Here is a 25,261-nt window from a genome sequence, read left to right on the forward strand (position 1 = left end):
CTTCCTTGGACAGGAATACATTCCTGACCATTTTGAGGGTGAGATTAGGTGAAAAAAGTTTTTAATGACCACAAACAATTATGCTTGTGGTGTGCACAAGATTTCAGGACATTCTCGTTCTAAAAGACCCAGTCCCCACTGCTATGCTTAGATTTACTCACGTAACACTTGCTGGTGAGTAAATCTTTTTATAAGTGTACAAGTACTAGGGGGCGTGGTCACGCGTCGTGGCAAGATCGCGGCTTTGATCTTAGCTCCGCTCAGACGCGGAACTCGCTTGCACTTATCAGCCTTCTTCTCGGCGTTGGGCAGGATTCCTTGATGTCTCGGTTCCTTTGAAGTGTGAGAGCGGCACATGGAGCTGTTCCTACGTTGATTCCTGTCTGCTGTGACCCCAATGGCAGCGGCGGTGATTTTCCTCAATGTAATTGCGAGCGGACACCATTTTGTGCCTGCCGCTCACTGCTCCTAACCTCCTTTGAGGTAAAACCGGCATTTTTACTTATAAACACACAGCAACATTTTTTTGCTTCTTTTCAGTGCTTTATTGTTGCCTGCTCCTGCATAGACTCCACTTTAAGTAAACCTATGCGGAATCCCTGAAGTGCCTCACTTTTTTCTACTTTTTAGAGTGAGCCCGTCACATGGAGAATGATGAGGGAGAGCGCTTAGCTGAGTTTTGCCATGACTCTGGTGCTTTCAGGCAGTGGTGTCATTTAATATGTCACTCCGGATGGCTATTTCTTAGACTGTGTTCATTTTGATTTTATTTTTTAAGTTCATTGATTCCTGTGCCATTGAGGGCCGTGCTCACATAACCACTGCATAGAAAATAAGCAGTCACGTAATTGCGAGTGACTGCCATTTTACGTGTGCCGCTCGTTGCACCTGGCCGCCTTTGAGGTAAAACCGGCGTTTTGACTCCTAAATGTGCGGCAATGTTTTTCTTTTACATACACTATTGTTTTTCTATTGTAGCTATCGCTGCTTTTCAATATGAGCACCTACCATTTCAGCCTTTTCTATTTTAAATAGAGCATTATGCTTTTTTGACCTCACATCCTTTACTGCTCATCTCACGAGGGTACCTTATACTCCACCTTTTTTTCTCTTTCTACATTGCCTCTTTTTATGGATGTTGGCTGCGCACTTTTTTCTTCTTTCTCTGAGTACGAAAGGAGGGCGACATGTTTTTTCTCTGATTAACTGACATTCCTTCAACACCCCTGTCAACATATATAGTGTGCTTATTACGTCTATGGGCAGATTGAGACCTCCTTTAAAGGTTCTTCATTGTCCTCTCGACATTTTGCGACGGCTAGTTAAATTCCAATATCTGTCAGAGCCTCATCTTCTGGTACTAAGCCTAAGAGGATAAAGAATGATCTCCCTTCTCCCATCTTCTCATCTCAAAATCCTGTTCCTGATACCATTCTGGATGAGGTGAGGGGTCTGAAATCTTTTATGTCCTCAACTAATGAGAAGCTCCAACAAATAGAAGACAGGTGGATTAGTATGGAAGCTAAGGTGTTTGACATGGAGGAACGCATTAGTGATCAACATGATGTTTCAACCAAGATTCCTATTCTAGAACTAGAAATTCAACGTCTCAAGCTTCATACTGAAGATCTTGAAAATCGTAATAGACATAATAACCTTCGTCTTTTTGGACTACCAGAGAATCTTGAGGGTCCAGATATTCTTCTTTTCCTAAGGAGATTCCTCTCAGAACTTTTGGATCTTCCTCCAGAACCTCCACTAAATATCCAACGTGCACATCGACTTGGGCGTCTTCAACCAAATGCTTCAAGACCCAGAGGAATTATAATGTTGTTTCTGGAATTTACAGATCTCATGCGTGTTCTCTCAACAGCTAAAGTGAAGCGTCGTCTCATATGGTCTGGTCACACAGTTTATCTTTCTTAAGATCTCTCCAATGCCACTAATGCAAGAAGAAAGGAATTTTTGGTACTCCATCCTCAGATGAGACAATTACATTTTCGTTGTAGCATTTTACATCCTTGCCTGTGTAAAATTACTCATGAGGACTCAACTCGCTCTTTTGATGATCCTGCTAAATTGAAGTCTTTTCTCCAGAGTCTCTCTATGAATTCTGCTGAAGGCTCTACCCAACGTCTCTAACTTCTTTGCTTTCTTCTTTATCTAATTCCTATGGCTGTTCCTTTTCTTATTACTTTATATCTTTCTCTCTGTCGTTCCGTCTGTCTTTGGTGCTGTTGCGCCCCATGTTACATTTGTTTACTCCTCGTCTTAGATCTGGATATCTTTCCTTGATCTATGTCTTCTTTTTCCTATTTCTTTCTCTTTTTCTATCTTTAATTATTTGTCCTTTTTGTATTTTGTATGATGCATGAGTTTTGTTGTGTTACTTTTTATTGTATATATCGTCTTATCTTTTTTTTTACTAAATGCTGTTTTCTGATTTTCAACATCCCTTCTGAAGTGTATCATCTCCATCCACGTACCTCCTACTCCTCCTCCCTATATGTGTAACGTTGTCACCTGAAATGTTCGTGGTCTGGGACACCCCGTTAAAAGACAGAAGGTACTGTCTCATTTGTCTAGATTGAATTCTTATGTTTTGTTCCTACAAGAAACACATTGCTATGATGAATCTCTTAAATTGAAGAGGCAATGGGTGGGTCAAGTTGTGTTTTCTCCAGCATCTGACAGTAAGGAGGGTATTGCTATCCTTTTTCACAAGTCATTGCATGTACACATTATATCCATACAATGTGACACTGATGGAGGCTGGGTAATGGCTAAGGTGGTTATTCACAATAAAGAGATTGTTTTACTCAATATATACGGCCCAGTTAAACCAGATCCTGAATTTTGGATTTGCATTAAGATTTTACTTTCCTCCATCGATAATCCCAATATCATTGTTGCTGGTGATTTTAATCAATGGTTAGACCCATTTTCGGATCGACAGTCTAAATGCAAATTTAATCCTGACAAATCCCATAGATCTTTTCAATCTGCCATTGCCTCGCGTCCATTATTTGATGTTTGGAAGACTTGTAACCCTGATTCTTTTGAATTGACATTTTTTTCTAATGTTCACCAAACCCATTCTAGAATTGATCATATTTTGGTTAGTGAATCACTACTCCCCTCCATTCAGTCTTCTGAGATGGGATCTATTTTCATTTCTGATCATGCTCCTGTCATTTCTGCCCTTGACTTATCCCTGAATACTCCAAAATGTGGTCGTTGAAAATTTATTAACTTTTTGTTGTCAGATAGTGACTTCATTTCAGAGGCCACTAGCTTTATTAATGAGATTTTTAATATTAATAATCCCTTGGACACATCTGTTCCTAATACTTGGGTTGCTTTTAAAGCTTCTTTTCATGTGTTCACGATTGCATTTTCAGCAAGGAGGAAGAAAACCGCCAAGGCCAAATATACATGTTTGCTTCAACAGCTCAAGTCCTTGGAACATATTTACTTTACCTCTAAATTCTCTCTAACCCTCCATGAACTAATTAAGGTCAAGTCTGCTCTTAACAAACTTGCTAATGTAGATGCTTGTAATGTCCTTCTTAAAATTAAGTCCAAATATCATGGGGTCAAAATAAAGCTGGCAAAATGCTGGCCAATTTCCTAAAGATTAAATCTGAGTTTAAGAATATTGGTCCTATTCTTAATAAATCTTCTAATAGATTGATGTCCTCTGATGAAGATATTTCTTCCACGTTTCACGATTACTACCAGTCTCTCTATTCTGATGACACGAACCCCTCCTCTCAAAATATGCACACTTTTTTTGACGGCCTTCCTAAACCCCCTTCCTTAGGTGTGGCTCACTGGGTGGAGAGGTGTGGCTCACTGGTTAGAGGCGGCAGACCCGTAAGCAGAGGACGGCCCGGGACCAGGGTTCGATTCCCGACGCGGCAGGGTCGTGGACCAGGGTCAGCGGGCTCGATAATTCTCGCCTCGGTGCCTACTCCAGTCAGGGACCACACTCGGCAACTCTGGGCATTAGCTTGCCTCATCTTCACAACGGCCCCCCCAGACCGCCGGGGATGCTTGGTCGCACCTTAGAGATACCCATTAGGGACCATCTCTCAGGGTGAGCCAGGACGGGTTCCCCAGCGGTCGAAGCGCGGAGATACTCCTCCGGGAGTCGATTCTAGCGCTATATAAACCCACAATTAAATTAATTATCAGACAAATTTAATTTACTGGAAGCTGAGATTTCCCTTCAAGAAATTACAGATGCTATTAATTCCTTAAAAGATTTAAAGCACCTGGCCCTGATGGCCTCTCAGCTGAATTTTTCACCACTTTTTCTTCTATTTTTGCCTCTAAACTTCTTACTCTTTTTAATTCCTTCCTTCTGGATTCTAAGGCATCGGGTTCCTTCATAGAAGCTTTGATTGTCCTTATTCCTAAACCTGATAAAGATCATGCCCTTTTCATTAATTAATTATGATTGCAAGATTTTTGCTAAAATCCTTGCCTCTCGCCCAGAGAATATAATCCCATTGCTGGTTAAAACTGATCAATCTGGTTTTGTTAAGGGCAGACTTGCTGCTGATAATGCTCGAATGTTTTCCAATGTCATCTCCTATGGGAAGAAATACCAGTCTCCCCTTGCAGCACTATCCCTAGATGCTGAGAAGGCTTTCCACCATAATAATTGGCAATTTATGTTTAATACCCTTCAATGGTACGGTTTTGGACTGAAATTTATCTCATATGTTAAGTTGTTGTATTCTGCCCCTCGTGCTAGTATTTTTGTTAACAATCTTTTCTCTCGTTACTTCCCTTTGTGTAGAGGTACTGGTCAGGGCTGCCCTCTTTCACCTCTGTTATTTGTTTTGTGTTTAGAACCTTTTCTTGAGCGTATACGTGTCAATTCTCTGATTTCAGGTTTTATATATAACTCCACTGAAACTAAACTGTCAGCATATGCTGATGACATTTTGATTTATATGTCTAATCCTATTTCTTCCCTACCTCCCTTTTTAAATGAAGTTCAACTGTATTCTAGCATTTCCGGTTATAAGTTGAACTTTTCTAAAACAGAGGTATTACCCTTGAATCCTCTTTCTTATCAATATATGTTCACTAACACTAATTTTACCTGGTGTCCCATAAAAATTAAATATCTTGGTATTTGGCAATCCTCTACTCTTTCTAACACAATCAGTTTCTTGTTTAATGTATTAATTACCAAAATACAGAAATTACTTCTCTCTTGGTCCCCTCTCCACCTATCATGGTGGGGTAGACTGAACACTATTAAATTGATGATTGTGCCTCATGTCCTTTACACACTATCCATGTTACCATTTCGGATTCCGAAATCATATTTTTCTCAAATTAATTCAATTTGTATTAAATTTCTATGGAACAATAAACATCCCCGTATGGCCTTGTAAGACTTCAACGTCCCAAAACTGAAGGTGGTGTCCAGTTCCCTGATTTTAAATTATATCACTCTCCATTTTTAATTAGACAGTACTTTGCCTTAATCCATGACTTTGCTGATGACCCTATGCCCCCATGGATCACATTTGAGTGCTCCCTATTAATAGATTTTTTCTTTCAAAAACATAATATATATGTCTAATTGCACTTTCATTTCTAATAATCCTATTTTGAAACACTCCCAACACCTAATATATAATACTTTATTTGCTGGTCTTGACCCATACAAGTGTTTTTTATCCTCTTCTATCTGGTATAATACATTTATTAAATTCAGACGCAAATCGTTCTATTACAAACATTGGAAGGAAAAGGAAATTCTGTTTATCTATCAGTTGGTGTCTCATAACTCCGTTATTACCTTCCCCCAATTGCAGTCTCAATATAGTCTACCCAACTCCTTTCTTCATGAATACCTCTTGATTTCATCTGCTTTACAATCCTATTTAACTACTATCGCCTTCCCTTTAACTTCGCCTTCATTAGTTCCTACCACTCCTATATATAATATCCCTCAGGATCTTAGACCCAAGGCTGCGTCTATTTATAAGATGTTAATATCTCCTGTCTCTATACGTCCTCAATCACACATTGAATTACTTTGGGAAGCAGATTTGTCCCTTTCTCTTCCTATTTCTTCTTGGGATAAATTCTGGCTTAAGCTATTTAAAACCTCTGGTGCTGCCCGCATTACTCAATCTTTATATTTGATCTATAGTAGAGCTTTAAAGTCATTTTGTCCTGCTGGAAAGATAACTCTAAAATATCTTCATCAACATGGTGGAACTATATTTGTAATGAACACAGGATTGCTAATGTTTCCTCTCTTTCCTTATCTCAGAAGATTAAATCTGATTTATTATGGCTACCTTTCACTTCATATCTCTCTACATATCCGCCTCCATCTTAATCTCTAGCTTAGTTTTTATTTTCTCTCCACTCCATATACATTCATTTTATATTTTATACCCTCTTTTTAGGTCTCGCCTAGGCAGCGCGCATGCGCTGTCTGGAAGACCTAAAGTAAACACTATAAGGGGTGTAATCCTGCCTGCCGCTGCCTGCTGCTTGAGATTGGTTCCCTGCAGTGTCTCTGATAGTTACAGCATCCTAAGCGGTTCACATAACGGAGCATCACTTCAGTTTTAGGCAGATCAGCCCTGCCTAACTTCAGTTTCCCTTCGCTGCAATTCCTGATGTGTAGTTTCAGAGAACTATTTTTGTGTAATGGACCTGCCTTTCTTTGCACTACGCAAAGGCTGTGTGTCCCTCGCCTCCCCGCTGAAGTTTTGAGAGTACATACACTCTCTGAAGGTGTGCACAGTAATTAGCGCTCCCCTAAATGGATCAGGTTTTCAAGACATTGAAGTTACACATCGGGCAGGCCTTTAAGTGGGCCGGGTCCTGCCGGAGCAATTGTAAAAAGCTGGCGCCGAGACTGGTCCCTATCGGGCTCTCAATTTTTGCCCTCAACCTTAGGGTGAAAATAAATCTTCACTCTGCAGCAGTGCCACCCTTCACTGCCTTTGAGGTAACTTCACAGAGACTCGGTACAGTTCTTTCAGGCTCATAATTTAAGAACTGAATTATTTTCAATATTATATACAACGAAGCCACAGTTGCTTATTTATCTGAGATAACACCCATTGACAAAGCCGATAGTCCTGGCTTGTTGTAGGTGTAATGTTACTTGTAACATATATCTGTATGCAATGACAGAGGCAGCAAAATGTCAGTCGGAAGGCACACTATGCTAAGCACATACAGATTTTTAGCCTATGTGTTTTTAAGCCACACCCTTAATTACATCGGGCTCGCCTCAGTTTTTTCATCCCACTTTAAGCCCTGCACCCGGGGTGAATAGGTGTACCCTGGGGATGGCTGCACAAAGGAGCCGTGAGTGCAAAGGTCACATCAAACTTAGTTCAGATTCCTCCTCGGTTTGCGCTCTTTGATGAAGTTTCTAGGGGGAGGAGGGGTGGGGCACCTGAGACCCTCATCACACATGGGCAGCAAATACTGCACCCGAGGCAATGCGACCTTCCCATATAGAGCAGGGTAGTAAGCGCTACATAAGTACAATTACACATGTACGCTGCAAGGGCTGACAAGACTCCGTGGAAGTGACCAGGGTGACGTCAATGGTAAACACTACCCTTCCCATCATGCCCCTGGCATGGGCTGGGCAGCTGCTGCAGACAGATGTTATTAGTCAGCAGAGCCGAGAGTTTCACTTTCAGGGCTGGATATTCACTCAGCGCTGCCGCCCTCAGGTGCCATCACCAGCCCGGGACCCCCTGTGCCACCCCCACTCACCAAGGACTCTGGAGACAAGTGGAGCCCAATAGCACACGCAGTACCTACTACTGTTTGCCCTAACAACCTCAAGACTTCTCGCTGTCCAATGAGGGGCAAAAGACACAGTGAGTGCTAGATTCTACTTGAAGGTCAATAAGTGGAGTGCTCAGTCTGGAGGTGTTTTTGCTTTGCATTCTGGTACTTGTAGTGTTCCCAAACTGGACACCGGAGTGCAGAGTAAAAACCGGAAATGGATGAGCCGTTCTCAGAAAACTTGACATTTGTGTGTACCTGCTCAGAAAATGAGCCCGCGCCTCCAGGATTGATAGTACAAGATAGCCGCATTTGGGGTGCAGTAGTTCGCTTACAGCATGAACCCTTGATGCCAGTGCTACTGCATTTGCTTTCTCACAGGCTGAACAAACCGTAGCACCTTCTGAGCATTGCAGGTTTGTGCAACATTTAGGTATCATTTGGACCTATGAGGAGAATGGCGCCTACTGTCTCAGCGCTTTGCTGTCCTTTGCTATTTTAACTACCGGGAAAATGAACTGAATTGCTTTGATTCTAAAGTAATAAATATAGAGAAGCAGGAGAATTTTGAAACCATGTGTTTATTTAATTGTGTATTTTCTAAGACAGCTGTATTGCGCATCTTGTTTCGAGGTACTTATCTAGTTCATTTATATAACTGTTTTTTTTTTATATAGATCTCACTACTAACCGCTGTTACCGTATCTGCATGGAACAAAGACCCCCCCTCTCTCTCGTTGTAGTCCCTTAAACCCTCATGTGATCAAAGGACGAGAAGGGCTGTTTAAATTACAGGGCAACTTCAAGCAGTTATTTTGCTTTCACTGGGTCATAGGCAATCAGGTCGTCCGTGCTGTTTTATGACCAAGAAAGAAACTACAGTAATTAAAACAACAAAACAAGGTCTCCTTTTCATGTAGGTTATTCTTGCTGTGTCTGATGCAATCAAATGAAATTCTGGACGTAAATGCACCTTTTGCTACATAGCACATGAACCAGCTCTGCTTACTGGGCATTCCACGTACTTAACAATCACTTGTCACTTCCAATAACTGCTCTGTTGAGCACTCTCTTGTCATGGACTCCAGCACATGTGCCAGGGATTGAGGGAAGCGAAATAATACATTTGACATTAAACTTGTTTTCCTATTGAAGGACCCTTTTGCCAATGCAATAGGCTTCGCATTGCGAGAGTTTGAGCTGTTGGTATTGTAAATGACAGTGCCTTTTATTTACGTGTTGGTTTTTAAAACATACATAAAAGGCATTGTCATTTACAATGGCAATAGCTTAAACTCTCGCAAATGCGAGACCTATTGCATTGCAAATGCTTGTTTATTTTTCTCTCTCTCTTTCTGTCTTTGTCTTTTTCTTCTTTTTATTTCTCTCCTTTTTCTTTTTCTCCTTTTTCTTTTCTTTCTTTTCTCTGTTCTCATAACCAATTAGGTCTATTCCTTGATATTCATTGTTATATTATACTTGCCATGTGTTCTTGTATAATGATGTTCTTAATTTTTTTTTAAACTTAATACAAATTTATTAAACAAAAACAAAGAAGTGTACAACTACCATTTGTGAATGTCAGAAGTGGCCAGTAGACTCCATTGCACAGCTAAGCAACGCCTACATGTGTAAGTAGCTTTTTGAATTGGGCCCATGTTAATCAGTCACAGAACACTTAAGACAAACAGAAAATTAATTGGTCATTAATGGAAAAAATACCCTCACATCTAGGCCTATCGTTCAGAAGTTCCTCTTTTTCAGATCTATAAAAATCCAAAAAGTTGTGCAGGAAAATATCCTGAAACAAATTAGTAAGGAGTAGCATAGATAACACGTGATGTGCCTGTAAAATGTGTTACCATTTTTCTGACTTTTCCTCCTGTTTTGCTCTGCAGATTGAACAAAATGGATTTGGTGGCTATAACAGTGAATTCAGCATAAAGCTTTGTGAATGAAATAGCTAAAAAAGAAAAGCTGCAGCCAGGTCGCCAATGCCATTGCAATGTATACAAATGGCTTCCCATATCACAGGGAAGATTGAACCTTTTTTATTGTGTTTATGAAAATGGGTTTCTACATACATTTTATATTATTAAAAATAATGTGTATTGTGAAGAAAATCTTCCAATTTCCGGAAGAACTTCTAAATCCTAAAATCCTGAGCAATTTTTTCCAACACAGGGAGTATCAGCCTTCGGATTTAGCACTTTCTCTGGAAATTGGTTACTTACCTCTTGTTGCTGAACTCTAGCTCAGGCCCAAACACTGTCCACCTATGCTGGGTCACAAAGCACTACAGCTGAGTTTAGCGCCTGGTGTGATTTGTTTGCATGCTCGTAAGAGCAGTAGACATTCTTTCAAAGTATGTTAACAACACTACATTTCCTGATAAAGAACTCACCTTTTTGTGTGTCCCAGATGTAGCTGTTGAGTACTTCTCCCATAATGTAGTAAATGTTCATGATAATGGTAACACACAGAAAGAAGATAATCCTGGCTTCTGGGCTGATATGATCCAGAAGAGGGTATACCCACACACCAGTCACATGGTTAACCCAACACATCCTAAAATAAAGCAAAGGAAGACTGAGGGGTCGGTGGAAAGATTGCATGTCTTGATCAGTTTATGTTTCAAATGCATTTGGCTTGGGCTTAAATTATGAAAAGACGATGTATGGTTAAATGTACACAAACAAACATAGTGTGATAGTAAACAACAGTGGGGCATATTAACCCCTTCCCCGCTCATGACGGAACCACGCCGTCATGAGCCACGGGCGCCGTGTGCTCATGACGGAGTGGTTCCGTCATGCTGCGGCCGTTGGCGACCGCTCTGCCCACGCGGCGCTAATTCCCTGCCTGTGCGGGCGATTAGCGCAGTGGGCGGAGTCATGATGGAACCACTCCGTCATGAGCACAGCTCAACCGTGACTCATGACGGAGTGGCTCCGTCATGAGCACAGCGCCACCGCACTGCCCACAAACCCCCCCCCAGCGCTGCGGCGGAATTCCTGCCGCAGCCAAGGGGTTAACAACGGCCAGCGATAATTATCGCTGGCCGTGCTTAGCGATAACTATATTGTCGCAGGCTATCTCTGATATTTATCACCCTGGTAGCGCGTTATTAACAACGCGTTACTCCAGGGCGATACAAATTCCAGAGATAGCGAGGTTATCGCCCTTTTGCAGGGAACATCGCTGGTTTTCCACCCCCTATGTTAGGGATGACTAAGTCAGGATTTTAGCAGACATTAGGTTTTGGCGAAAACTGTAGTTTTCGCCAAAATCTAATGTGTGCTTAAATCATGTGGGCTGCCTTGTAAATATCGCAATGTAAACATCAGCAGTATTTGCAAGGTAGTCCATCTTGGGTACGCCCAGTAACGCCCACTTTGCATCTCATTGGAGATGCAAAGTGAGGCGTTGGGAAAAAGGGTGCTAACATGCGATTATACATGTTAGCACCCTCTTGTAAATAGAGCGCTGGTTTTATCTTCGCTTTTTTGGCTTTGTAAGCCAAAAAAGCGGAGATAAAGCCCTTGTAAATATGCCCCAGTGAGCGCAGTTGGTTTAAAACAGAGAGAAGCAGTTAAGTTGTAAATCACATCTACTTTCATGCTCAACTTATAACAGAAAATAAAACTAACACGGGCCACTGACTATCAAGTACATACAGCCACATATTCTCAGGAGTAAAGGACCTACTTGCATATCTCTTTCCACCCACTGTGTTACAAATTAGCCCCCAATGTTAAAAAATGACCCCTTTGGCAGTATTAACAACATTGAATCACTAGGCAGGATCTGGAAATAATGATTCTCTCAAACAGTGTTAGCAATAAAAAGCCATCACGCGCGGTATAAGCAATCGTGAGTACTTAGGCAGAAGAGAGCTAACATTACACTTTGGGCAGTCTTACTAACAGTGGAAGTTGGAGCTGCACTAGAGAAGAGGTGGGCCTTCATCGGATACTGGAGCGAATAATGGGATCTTTCTGGCTGTTGCATGTGACATAGAGAAGTGGAGATCTGGTGGGGGACTTGACCACTAGTGCCCCAGTACCTGCCTAGTGCCAGGTAACGACTTGAATGGCAAAAACAGGATTCCCACATTTCACATAAATACCAGGGGAGCTATGTGAGAGGTGCCAACATGTGTTACAGATGAGGAGACCAGTGGCTCCACTCTTGCAAGGTAGACTTCCTCATTCCATGGGCCACTCGTAGGGGAACAATCCTACATTTAACGAAACAAACATTCAAATTTAGTGAACAATCAAGATATAAGCAAAATATAAAAGTGCACACATTTGTAGTGGAACACATGCAACATATTTCTTCCTTTCTTCCTGATATATGCAAATATTAGAACTGGGCTGAGTTTGGGGAGTTCGGCTCCGCAGAGCTCCGCGAGGTGACCAAAAACCTCCGGCGGCTGCACGGATTTCTGCAAGCGACGGAGTGTGTTAAGTCGCGCCGTTCATGCTGACTTTTAGTGCCAGGTGTTCTGCTTTTTTCTGCCCCTTGAGCAAATGTTCTACTCGAGTGGCAGCTTCCTCAACGGGAACGGAAGGTTTCTCAACACGAGCCGTAGCAACCATCGGAAACTGCCAGCATTGAGAAATCTCCCTGGGAGCTGGTTTGGAGTAAGATTTTCCTCTCTTGCCAACTTAATTGTGAAAAAACTCAGTGTGCTATGCGGAGTGAGAAAAACTCTGAAACTCCATGAGCGAAGCAGAATTTCACACTAAGGCCTAGTAAATATGCAAATTGTTCCCTGAAAAAAAGCATCGCCTATTCCACTAAACGCTTGATGATTGATACAGATGGAATTCAAGGATAATCTTCTAGCATCTAAAAGCCAGAGCAGCATGTAGCATGTAGGCCTATGATGAAGTGAATTGTAGACGTAGAAATATTCTTGATGAAGTGTTTTAGATCTGTTGGAGCCTGTGATTCAAACATTCAGGGAGCATGGTAAAGAGCATTACCATAGTTTAGATATGTGAGATCATGGACGATGGTTGCTTTAAACCAGTGCGGAACATCTATGAAGCAGAAGAGTCTCATGAGGGTTCTCAATTGAAGGAAGGCATCTTGGTGTCTCTGTTGATCTGGTGGCTTAGGTCTGAGTCTTAGGTTGCACCATCCCTGAGGGAGGATGCCTGTTTTCATAGGCCACCAGTTTGTGGGATTCTCATGACCTGCAGGTGAAGGTTTCTGTCTTTCAAGCACTACACTTCAGATGGCTTCTAGTAATCCACTTGAAGATGGAAGAGAGGCAGGCTCTGAATGCAGAGCAAGCAAGTCCCAAAGAGGTTCCATTTCCAGCACATAGAGTATTGTCTTAATAGCTGCAGCAGGTTAGATGTAAGGATTTAATGAGACAGGCAGTGGTCTGAGGTAGATTTGAACAAAACTGGATCAAACCTCTGTGGACCATTTCAATTGTCATAATAATTTAATGCCCACCAGTATTTGAGACCTATCTTTGGAATGTTCAAAGGCAACCATCTGCACTCATAATTTATATACATGTCCTGCTTGTAGCTGAAGAACTGTTTGATTTGTGACACAATTTATTTGTCAGGAACCTTAGTACCCTAACTCCAGATTGGGAGCACAGACCAGTTGGATATCTCATTCAAGCAGTATATACTAATAACTGGTAAATTGCCACAGTGTGTGTTAAAGAGGAAAATATAGGCGGTGTGGCCAAGCCGCCAGCCAAGATGGCCGCGTGGCATTGAAGCTCCGCCAGCCGCCCCAGCCCAGCAGAAATATCCCCCAAATGTGTGGCGCTAACTCATCACAGCGCGACACCGTCGGATTGCAGCTCCGGTGGCGCACACATCGACCCCCTCGGACCGCGGATTGGTGGCGCCTGGACCGGCTTCCCGGTGCTTGGAAGATTCCAGGACGTGACGAGCGCCGGCCTGCGCCGGTCTCCTTCACTACGCGGCACGGCTGAGGCAGAGTCGAGGACTGCGGCGGCGCCTGACTGGAGTTGAGAGCGGATGCAGTGGTGAGTGCACCGGGTGCGGGTCGTCTTCTGTGCTCCCCCTGCCTACCCACCAACTTTGTTGGGGAGCAGCCATGTTTGGCTGCGCCCGGCCTGTGCCACTCGCTCCTGCACCTCCTCAAGTGCCCCGCGGTGACAGGGCCCGTGATTGGGCCTGGGCGGCGACCACCCGGTCACCCGGGGAGCGGTTGGGGGGATGTGAGTTGCACCATTGCTCCCTGTGCCCGGCTGCCTCCTCTGCACTGCTTCATTGCTGACCGGCCTGCGGCCATCGGGCCCAACGCACTGGCTGCCGGTCTCGGCTAGCAACTGCCGCCACCAGTGGAGAGGTGTGGTGCAGCGGCCAGGGCAGCTGACTTGGGAGCACAGGGCTCACGGTTCGATCCCCGGCTCCGGCGACAGCTCAGCTCAGCACCATGTGACTCTGGGCAATAGCTCACTTAATGTCCACAACGGCCCCCAGCGCCTTGAGACCCGTAAGGGTGAGTAGTTCGCGCTTTACAAATACGGATTTACATTTACATCATCCCATAACGCATTACAGTGCTACTGCCGGATATCCCAGGGGCCTTGTTCGCCGCAACACTGACTGCACCTCAAATTTCGCCAGCTCCAGTCATGGGCATGCTACCGAAAGTGACTCCATCCTTCTCTTGCGCAGCAGCGAAAGCTCCGCTATCCTCTCACCGCTGAGCGCACCGGTCATCGTTCTGGCTCTGCAGGATGCCCTACCACCCCCCTTCTTTCAGTCTGATTGAGTCCCGGATTGCTGGCTCCATTCGTGCCTATGGCCCTACCCCTCCTCTTCACCCACTGATCGATTCTCCTGACCTGCTTCTTATCCGCACACAGTTCGGTCCCTGAGCTACCGGCAGCCCCTTTGTTTGGTCATAAAGAGGCATGGGCAGCAAGGACTCTAAGCAAAGGACCCTTCCCTTTGGGATAGTTACTGGGAAAGATCAGGAAGACAGCTCCAATATGGCGGAGGATGCCCAGGGTGCGGGCCAGGTAGACGATCACCCTGGATGGGTGCTTTGACATTCAGGACAAACGTCTTGAAACCATGGGGGACAAAATTCAAGCACATGACAGGTGCCTAACTGTGGCTGAGGTACGCATATCAGACATTGAGGATGGCACCACACAGACCCTCAAAAGATTAGAGTGCGCATCCTCAAAGATGTGGCGATCAAAAATGAAGACCTCGAAGCGCGCAGCAGGCATAACAACGTTCGCATTGTGGGGGTGCCGGAGACCACCGCTACTGGCCGCCTCGATCATTTTGTTGAAACCTTGCTTGCAGACATGTTTGGGAGGGAATCCTTCACCCCGGATTTGTAGTAGAGTGGGCACACCGCACCCTGGGCTCCCGACCCAACCTGGGCTGCCTCCCAAGGCCTATCATCGCCCGTATCTTGAACTTTCGAGACCGTGACACCGCTCTACGCCTCGCCATGGAGCGTGGTGACACCACGTGGCAGGGCTCTAAACTGGCGCTTTATCCGGACTTTACGCTCATGGTGCAAGAAGCCCGCCGGAAATACAATGGAGTGAAGGCCAACCTCAGGAACTTGGGTCTAAGGTATGGCATGCTCTACCCGGGCAGTTTATGAGTTGACGTAGACAGCAGGGCCCACGTTTTTGTCAACCCCACTGAGGTGCAGGAATTCTGCCGCTTGTACAACCACAACAACAACCAAACGATCACAGACAGGACAAGATCCTTTCCTCAAGGCAGCGGCTCCAACGCAAGCATGGAACTTTTTTTTAGTTCCGGCACTGGCTGACTTTCCACTGTGGCATATTGTCCTTTTGTTATTATAGCTGGATTGGGATATTAACACACATCACCACAAAATGTTTCAATGGTCTGGTCCACTGTCGTTGCATTGCCACCCCTCATGGTGTACACCTTTGGTTTGTTTCTAGGGGTACTGATGCACCGAATCAGGGTTTTTTTAATTCCAGTTCGTAATCTCCTGGTGTATCATATTTTGTTGTATGATGTGGGCATTGCCTTGCTTTTATTGGGGCGAGGTTGGGGAAGGGACAACAGTTCTTATGCAGGCGTTTTGACTTAACTGTTGTTTTGCTCACTGTCCACTTTAATGTTTCTCAGCAATTGTTTATCTTGATTGTGAAAGTCAAGACCAATAGATGGCGCTGTTAGGTAATATCAGTGGTCCCTCTGATTTGTCCCGGTTGTCTTGGAATGTCAGGGGCCTTAATGATAGCCACAAGAAAAGGAATGTTGTTCACTATTCAATACGCCACAACATCGACATTGCTTTCTTACAGGAAACGCACCTGTCCAAATCTGACCCGCACGGTTTGCTTCCAGCTGGGGCGCACACAGATATTTCTCTAATTTGAGTAGTTACTCCCGTGGCACGGCGATTCTGATACACAAAAGGGTACCCTTCAGTCTTCACTCCTCCATTGGGGACATCAAGGGTAGATACATGATTGTCACAGGCTCATTAATGGGTCACAGCGTCACCCTGGTATGTGTCTATGCCCAAATACGGACTCCCCGGAATTCTTCCATTCCCTGCATTGTCAGCTCGCGAAGGTAGATCCCGTCTTACTGTTAGTGGGGGGTGACCTAAATCTGCTCTTGGAACCGGCCCTAGACAGCACTGCTAACTCTTCTAGCACCAAACCGCATGCTCGCAGAGCTTTGCTGGACGTTTGCAAGCAATTATCACTTTACAACATATGGCGCAAGCGCAACCCCTCCACCACTGAATACACACATTACGCCGGCCATCACAACACCTGGACCAGGATAGACTATTGGCTTATTTCCCCTGGTGTAGCTTTACTGGTATCGCTCTCTCACTACCCTTCTGAAAACATATTCAGACCACTCCCCAGTTAAGCTTCTCCTTAGTGTGCCCAGACCCGATGGATACGAACGACAATTGTGCTTTCCTAGCCGCGTCCTTGACGATGACCTCTTTCACTCAGAGATACACAAGGCCATAGAAAAATACTTTGCCAGCAACACCGGCTCTGTAGACTCATGGGCTGTTCTATGGGAAGGGTTTAAGGCATTAAGGCGACTTAAGGGACATCAATAGCACCACAATAAATAGTCTCAATCCAGAGGCAGCCGCACGTAGGTTCTCCGTCCTTACTGGATACAGGGAAACTGCAGACCGTGAATTACTGTTCCTCTGTAAATATTACTCCGCACAACGTTATGGTGAAGGAGAGCGACCAGGCCGGGTGCTGGCGCAGATGCTTCGCCCTCCATACAGAAAAGCCTACATCACTGAGTTGACATCCTCCGCTGGCCTCACACTCACGACCACCTCACAGATATGTGACAAACTCCTCGATTATTACACCACCTTATACACGTCTAAAGTAGAGCGCGATCCCACTGTACAGGAAGCATACCTGTCCGAGATCGCCTTGGTATACCAGAAGAAGAATATGCAGGATTTTTTGGCTGAACCGATCTCAGAGGACCATGTCACCTGTGCCATCATCGCTCTTCGAGGATCCTCGGCCCCTGGCCTAGACGGCTTCACCGGAGATTTTTATAAGACATACAAAGGCCTCCTGGTGGCACCCCAGCTCATTGAGGTATATACGGAAGCCCTCGAAAAGCAAATCCTACCCCCCACCTTCCGCGAGGCAGTCATTATACTCCTGCCTAAACCCGGCAGAGACCCATTCCTGTGTGGATCATACCAACCCCTGCCCCTACTAAATTTAGACTATGAAATTCTGGCCAAAATTCTCGCTATGCGCCTGTCTCTCCTGATGGAATTCATCATCTCCCCTGCCCAATCTGGCTTTGTTCCCCATCGCTCCACTTCTTTGAATCTCAGGACGCTCTTCTCGATCCTTCACAGGATAAATCCGGAGACTCCAGCGGCCGTCATTTTGTTAGACACTGAAAAGGCGTTCGATTCCCTAGAGTGGCCGTTCTTTGTTCCATTATGTGCCGCATGGGTATGCCGAAGGGATTTATTGCCACCAGGGAATTGTTGTTCAGCTGCCCCACAGCGAGAGTGCGCTTGAACGGCACACTCTCCCGTCCCTTCTCTTTATCCCGTGGTATTCGGCAGGGCTGCCCCCGTCCCCATTACTGTTTATTCTCGTAATGTACCCCTTAATCCGATATTTCCAGGAGAAACACTTGCAGAGGGGCCTCCAATTTAACACTGGGCCGCTGTTAGTCTCACTTTATGCGGATGACACCATCCTTTATGTCAGAGAGCCCGGCACCAACCTGGAGCCCCTCATAAGGGAAATAATCTTCTTTGGGCAGCATTCTGGCCTAGGCATCAACTGGCGTAAATCTGTTATCTTCCCCTAAACCCCAAGCACAGCGCGATGGGAATGCGAATTCCTCCTTGAATAGTGCACTGACTCAGTTAAGTATCTGGGCATTCATGTACATCTGGACACGGCCTACATCATCTGTCTAAATTACGGTCAAGCGATCAATGCCCTGGAGGCGCATGTGGAGCGCTGGCTGCGATTGCCATTATCCATCGGTGGCAGATTAGCGATAGTCAAGATGGTGGTGCTCTCTTCAGTAACATTCCCTTACTCCTCCCTAACAGTTTCTTTTTAACACTGCGCTCACACCTTATCAGATTGGTATGGGGAGGCAAACAGCCCCGGGTGCGCCGGTAAATACTGATCCTGCCATATGAAAGAGGAGGGTTTGGAGTGCCCAACCTTAAATTGTACTACTTAGTGGCCCAATGTAGCTACGCTTTTGCTTGGTACCACCCAGACACTAGAATCCCATATATCCGTCCCGAGGCAGATTTCCTACTGCCAGAGAAGCTATCCACGGTATTGCCCAGGGGTATACCGAGAGACCCCAACGATATACAGACGGTCTCCACCACCAGTTGGGCATGGGATAAACTGAAGCGGATAACCTGTACGTCCGCGCTTTACACATTGGCTCTTCCCCTTCCCAATGCTCTCTGCCTACCGATCACGGGAGAAGGACTGGTGCAACTCACTTTAGCCAAATTTCCCATCACTAAAGCGGGGGACCTGTTCCCTGGTGGACACGTCTTTTCTGTGGTGGACCAGGAGCGCTTTTGTGATGCCACCTTTATGGATCGCTTCGTCCTAGGGCGAATCCGTTCGGTACTGTGGGCCTCCCTGCCTTGCTTTCCTATTGAACCAGATTCGTTCACCCCATTGTCTTTGGTCATCGACTCTCCGGGAGGGCTACATCTCATATCTAAACTATACAAGGCTTGCTCAGACATCATTCTAGCGAAAGACGACAAGATTCGCAAAGACTGGGAAGATGACTTGAGGCACCCCATCATGGACGACCAATGGGTCAAATGTTTCACAGTGACAAAGGAAGGCTCCTTAAATAGTCGCCATAGACTGCTCCATTTTAAATTCCTGCATTGGGCATGCATCACTCCAGCCAGGTCCCACAGGCTTGATCCCTCCAGACCACACACTTGTCGTAAATGCCATGCCCCCCACGCAGACTTTGCCCATCTCACGTGGACATGTCCAAAACTACTGCCATACTGGGAGGCGATACACAAGACATTAGGAGACATGACTGAACTAACCCTCATTCCCACTCCAGAGATTGCATTGTTAGGATACATGGTTAACTTCCCCCCCAAAAATTCAGAGATTTGCCGCTCTTAGTTTGCTGCTGGCCAAAAGTGAAATCGCACTATACTGGGCCCGGAAAACAGTTCCCACATTACAAGATTGGCTGCACAGCTTAACATTCTGCAATACCAACAGTGAAATATACTCCTCTACGTTGCCCCGATCATCCCGTCCCAAAGACATATGGGGGCCATTCAGGGCTTATACGGAGGCCGTCCGCTGTACCACCGCTTCCCAACTGGAGCAGGGCATTGTCCCGGTTGGGGTAGGATAGTTACCCTGGGCATCACAATCACATGTTCAAAATGGCATCCATGCTCATTTTCGTGGTGGGTTTACTTGATTGTGTGCATATGTCTGGGTTTGTTTCTCTTAAAGGGAGAGCCGTGTGATGGGCTGATGGAGGTAGCCTCTAAAGGGCGCATCCGGGGCACTGTGCTTTTATTTACAATCATTAACCACTGATTTTTCCTCCCTTTTTTTTCTTTGTTTCGTGACATTATGGCGCTAATATGGTTGACCTTCTTGTTTTACCCATTTAAATGCATCAATGACAGTGAGCCCTCGTGTTTGTACTGCAATTACATGCTAAAATGGTAAATTAAGTAAAAAAAAAACAAAAAAGATGGAAACATAGTTTATCAAAAATAATTACATGATAATTGCAGAAATCATTTGTAATCCACTGTTCATGAAACTTAATTTGAAATACGTCTCAGGAGGGAGTGAGAAACAGCATTTATGTATGATATAAAATAATCAAGTCAGACTGATACTAGTCCAATTAAAATTAAATGTATACCTCTGAGACGAGCAAAACATTTAAATGTATGGTTCTAATGCACGAGCCTCACATTGACAGCCAACCTAGACACTCTTGATTTTAACATATACACGTTTGAATACTGGAACATGGGTTCCCTAAACTCTTCAATCCAAAAGTACATTTTACTAAAAGACTCCGCATATTTCCACACTACTCACGAGCCAACCACAGCTCGTAGCCACAGCCACTTAAGCGGTGACATTTGAGGACATAGACAGCTCTATTTCTGTTTGAAAGCCAGTAATTATTATTGATTAGGTTTTAGTTGCAAGACCTTGCTTTTTGCATTACCTGCTATGGCATTTACATATGCCATTAAAGGATGACCTCACAACAGAGAAATGGAATCTAGTAATGCTTGGCCACTTTTCATATTTAGACAGAGCTCACCGCAAAATAGATCCAGAACATTACATTACTGCCACAGACACACAGAAATCCTCTTCTGTTTTCTTCTCATGGCTTTTATATACGCCTCATATATAGTCTGTGCAGTAAACAGAGCCTAGAGGTCCTTGTTGCAGACATATTATTTAACCTTTCTTCCTGCACATCTTCCCCTCAAGTAAAAGAGACGTGTGGTTCCACACGTCTCTTGTACTGCAGGCCATTCCAGTTGTGTCTTCTCTCTTTCACTCCCATTCCCCTTCCCTTCCAGGGTTCACTTCTGCTATTACAACACCATCTCATCCCATGGCTACTCCTCCTATTCCTCAACGTCCACCCCCCCACACCTTACCCCCACACCTTACGTAGGCCAATTTTTCCTCCCGGCCTCAACTGACATCCATCTTCTGAGTCCAGTCTTGTAATCTTGGGCTTGCCGCAATTCCCCACTTTTTGCTAAGAAAACCCCGAATTTCCCAAGGTCTCCTGATAAGAGTTGAGATCTGAGGTCCCCCACACCACCAATAGTGTCAACGGAGCTTGAAAGGCGATTAGCTCCTGATTGCATGCTCCAACCGAGCCTTTAAGTCCTCCCAAAACAAACGGATTTTGGGGCACTCCCTTAGTGTATGCAGAAAGGATCCTTTCTGATCAAAGGCTCGCAGGCATGATGGAGCGTGATTATTTAAGAATAATCTTGCTTGATTAAATTCCTACTCATTTGGTGTGATACTAATATCTACTAAAAAACATGTATAACAGAGTGTCTTGTGAATATGTGGAAATTAAGGGGCATATTATCAAGCCAGGTGATAAAATTGTTGCCGCTTTAGCGGCAGAAAACTGCAGCTAAAACGGCGATAAAGGGCTTGATAATATGCTCTACGGAATTCCAATTGAAACCCATGTTAGATGTGAAGGACATCTAACATGGGCTTCAATTGGAATTCCATAGAGCATATTATCAAGCCCATTATCGCCGTTTTAGCGGCAGTTTTCTGCCGCTAAAGCGGCGATAATTTTACCGCCTGGCTTGATAATATGCCCCACAAACTGTTCCATTTTACATATAGATAAAATGTTGTATACATATAAATGAATGATTGCTTGCGATTATAGACAACTAGGTTTACATTAAAGCAATACACTGCTGTCTTATGCAACTATTTAGGGATATATCACAATGTTCAAATGTGACAGATAGGTAATCCCATTAATGACATTTCCGATAAAAACAATGGCATTTGTCTCCTGCATCTGATGATTACAAGTCTCCTTTTAGACCATTATGCCCCTTCCATTTATTTCGATTTCTATTCAGTTCCATATCTTGTATCATATATATTAGTATAATGCTCTCTTAACATAAGTTCAATAAAACAGTAACAACATTCTGTCATATCGTGGCCATCTCTTGCTTTCGTATATGACTTAGCCCATAAAATAACTGTGCACTTCTCTCGCTCCCCAGTCCCGCAAACTGTGTGGTGTGTGATATGTTATTGTGGAATCTTCCGTTCACTCCATCCCTGTCCGTGCTTATGCTATATGAGTGTTAGGGCTTTATGACCAGAGCTCAATTTCTGACCAGCTTAGGTATCTGCCCTCAATCCCGCTCCCTCACCATTTTGTGAGTTGTTATTTTCAGGTTCTTGATCTCCCTGCTTCAATTCTACTAGCATCACGTCCCAGTATAGGGCAATGGGGTACTTAGGCATGCCAGCTATCTCTTCCCTGTGCAGGGCCGAACTTTCTGCCTGGGCCCACACCAATAGTGAGTTCTTATAGTTTTCGAAGACAGGGGGGATTACTACATTTCTTTCTTTTAGTGATTACTCTTTTGGCGACTATTAGACCCAGATCCGTAAACCTAGACATAACGCTGTGCTTCTTGGATCTGGGAAAGAAACCTAGGATGCACTCCTCCCTTGTATGTAATTGGGGCCTTTCAGTGTAAGTCGCCAATGCTGGCGCTACTACCTGCCAATATATTTGCAAAGAGGGGCATGACCACATCGTGTGTAAGAAATTGGCGTCTATTTGTGAGCAGCAGGGGCACGCTGAGTCCGTCAGTCAAAAGTACTTGTTCAGCTTATCCGGAGACAAATACGCCCTATGCGTAATATATGTTTGTATGAGCCAAAATTTGGCATTACTTGGTATTTACGTGGGATTGGCCAGGATCAAGTCCCATTCATTATCCGTCCATGTATTTCCCCTGCCATCTTCCCACCGTGTATGCAATGCTGTCATTGGCTGTGTTGTGTGGGTTAGCAGTGCCTCCATTAACCAATGTACTATATGGGACCCATTGCCCATTACATGTAGATACTGGCTCAGGAGATGCATCTCTGGCTCAACATTGATGTCTCCCCAGGCCGCTGCAAGTGATCGTGTGATCGAATTATATAACAGGAACTGACCTGCTGGTAAACCTTTCCCGTCTGATAGTCTATCAAAGGGAATCAGCGCGCAGTCAGTGTAGAGATCACCTAGCGTGTGTATCTCGGCTGCATGTGTGAGCGCATTATTTGGTGTGCCCATTTTGTTTCTCGGCATCCCCAGGAGCGGTAGCGCTGGAGCATATGGAATTGTATTCTTGGTGAGATAGGGGTTGTGCTTGTAGCAGCGATAGGCTAAGCCCAGGCAGGATGGTGATGGGTCGGGGGGTGGGCTATTGGATGAAACAGATGATAAATTTGGGATTGAGACCATGGTGGGCGTGATGAGGCCTTGTCAGCTAAATTATGGCCGGCTAGCATCTATAGGAGGACCATATGGTTGTGATTTATTGAAGAGAGTTTCTACGGGCCAAACTCTGTGTTATTGTGAATAGCTTGCTGAGGGTTTAGTTTATGAAATGGTAGGTAGCACATGTTTGGGTTCACCCACAAAATATTTACTCATGTTCTCCTGGATCAGTTTTCTGGTAGCGTAATCAGATGGTTTTATTGACTAAAAATACTAGGTAATGAAGAGACAGAATTAAAAGACATTGACTGATTATAGAAATTCGTACCATTGTGTTTCATGTTGTTGTCCTTTGTTGACCTTAATTGAAGTAAACGGGCCCTTCGTTGACCTAAGATCCTGTGATAAAGCCTATGCGCGGTCTTAGTAAGGCATACACTAAGCGTGTTTTTGTCTGCTGTGGAAGTAGTACTGTGTAAAGGGGTTGCTGGTGTTAGGATAGGGAAGCTTAAAGTGTGAACAGTGGAGATTCTTGGGTTTTCCTCAAAAGAGCGCATTTGAGGGGATCTCGACGACCTTTCATTTAAGTGAGTGCGAAATCGCACTGGTCGAGTTTTTGCTTGTTTTCTTTTAGTTGAAGCAGACAAAAAGTTGTTTTACTTTGTTGTTGTTAAAGACTTGGTAACTTTGTTTGTTTTTGTTAAAGACTTGGTAAAGACAATGACGATTTTGTAAAGGGCGGATCAGTCGCAGGAGTTGAACTGACATCACAGGTGCTGCGCTGGTATTGGTCAGTTGGTGTGAAGCTGCTCTGGTATTGGTCAGTGTGATCGGATTTGATTGGTGTAGATGATCATAACACGGGAAAGAAATTGTTGAAGATTGTTTTTCATATATAGGTTTGATTTTAGAGTAAGAAAATAATGACATTTTTAAAGTTGTTGAAAACCTTGTTTTGTGATATAGAATTAGAAGACAGAAAAGGTACTTACTATGAAGTGATGAAAGACATAGAAGGTGTTAGACTGAAACAGATAACAGGTGCATTTTGAGATAATCAGATTGTAACCAGATTATTGAGATTGTGTGATGGCTTGATTCGCCATCAGATGGGGGACTGATAGAGCGTGATTATTTAAGAATAATCTTGCTTGATTAAATTCCTGCTCATTTGGTGTGATACTAATATCTACTTAAAAAACATGACTAATAGAGTGTCTCGTGAATATGTGAAAATTAAAACTACATCATAAAAGCATGCAGAAGTGTTTAAAACTGCATCGTGAAGGAATGCTGAAGTGTCCCAAACTGGTTCGAGGTTAAGTCATTCATGACAGAGAGAGAAATCTACTAATGTACTATGAAAATAATATGAAAAGTATTAATGAAAATCGTAACTTAGTAAAAGATGATTATGAAAACGTTTAGGTAAAATGATTTGTGCTTATAATTTCTTTGACATGCAAATTTAAGAAGAAAGTGCTTGCTTATATTTTAATGAATCATAATTAGATCATGCCTATCTGTTTAACGAAAAGATGCTTATTATATTATGTCTTATGCACCTTTATTTTCACTAGATGTTTTCAATAACAGCGTGTTTATTCATTAGAAAAAGATGATTTTGTAGTGTTCCATGTAGGCCTCAAATTTAAAAAAGTATTTAGTTTCTTGTATTTCCTTCGGATGCACTAGAAATACTGACTTAATTGTATTGTAGCTATGAGTATTAGCACTAAAAAAAAAATCCTACAGTTTGAATAATGGACATTTTCTCTGTAACTAAACAACTGTAGCGACCTTGTTCCAAGCGTAGAGAGGGTGATGTTCAGATATGACAAGTTGCAAATGTATTTCCTATTTGCAAAGGGAAATGATATTATACATTCTTAGAAAACAGTGAACTTTTTTTT

The 25,261-nt window shown here is 43.9% G+C and overlaps 1 protein-coding gene across 2 annotated transcripts in view; it reads right to left on the reverse strand.

Annotated features, from left to right (window-relative positions):
- The window catches only part of AIG1 (androgen induced 1), a 1,670,352-nt gene that overhangs the window by 160,093 nt on the left and 1,484,998 nt on the right, over positions 1–25,261 (reverse strand). Inside the window, exon 5 of one of the 2 annotated variants that reach the window (XM_085611670.1) lies at positions 10,199–10,362. In XM_085611670.1, coding sequence (XP_085467796.1) covers positions 10,199–10,362 — 164 coding nt within the window. Of the gene's footprint in view, positions 1–10,198; positions 10,363–25,261 lie in introns of those variants that run through there. The other variant, XM_085611671.1, reaches the window with a different exon arrangement.

The sequence above is a fragment of the Triturus cristatus genome, chromosome 6 (assembly GCF_964204655.1).
Source record: "Triturus cristatus chromosome 6, aTriCri1.1, whole genome shotgun sequence".
Taxonomy (NCBI): Eukaryota; Metazoa; Chordata; class Amphibia; order Caudata; family Salamandridae; genus Triturus; species Triturus cristatus.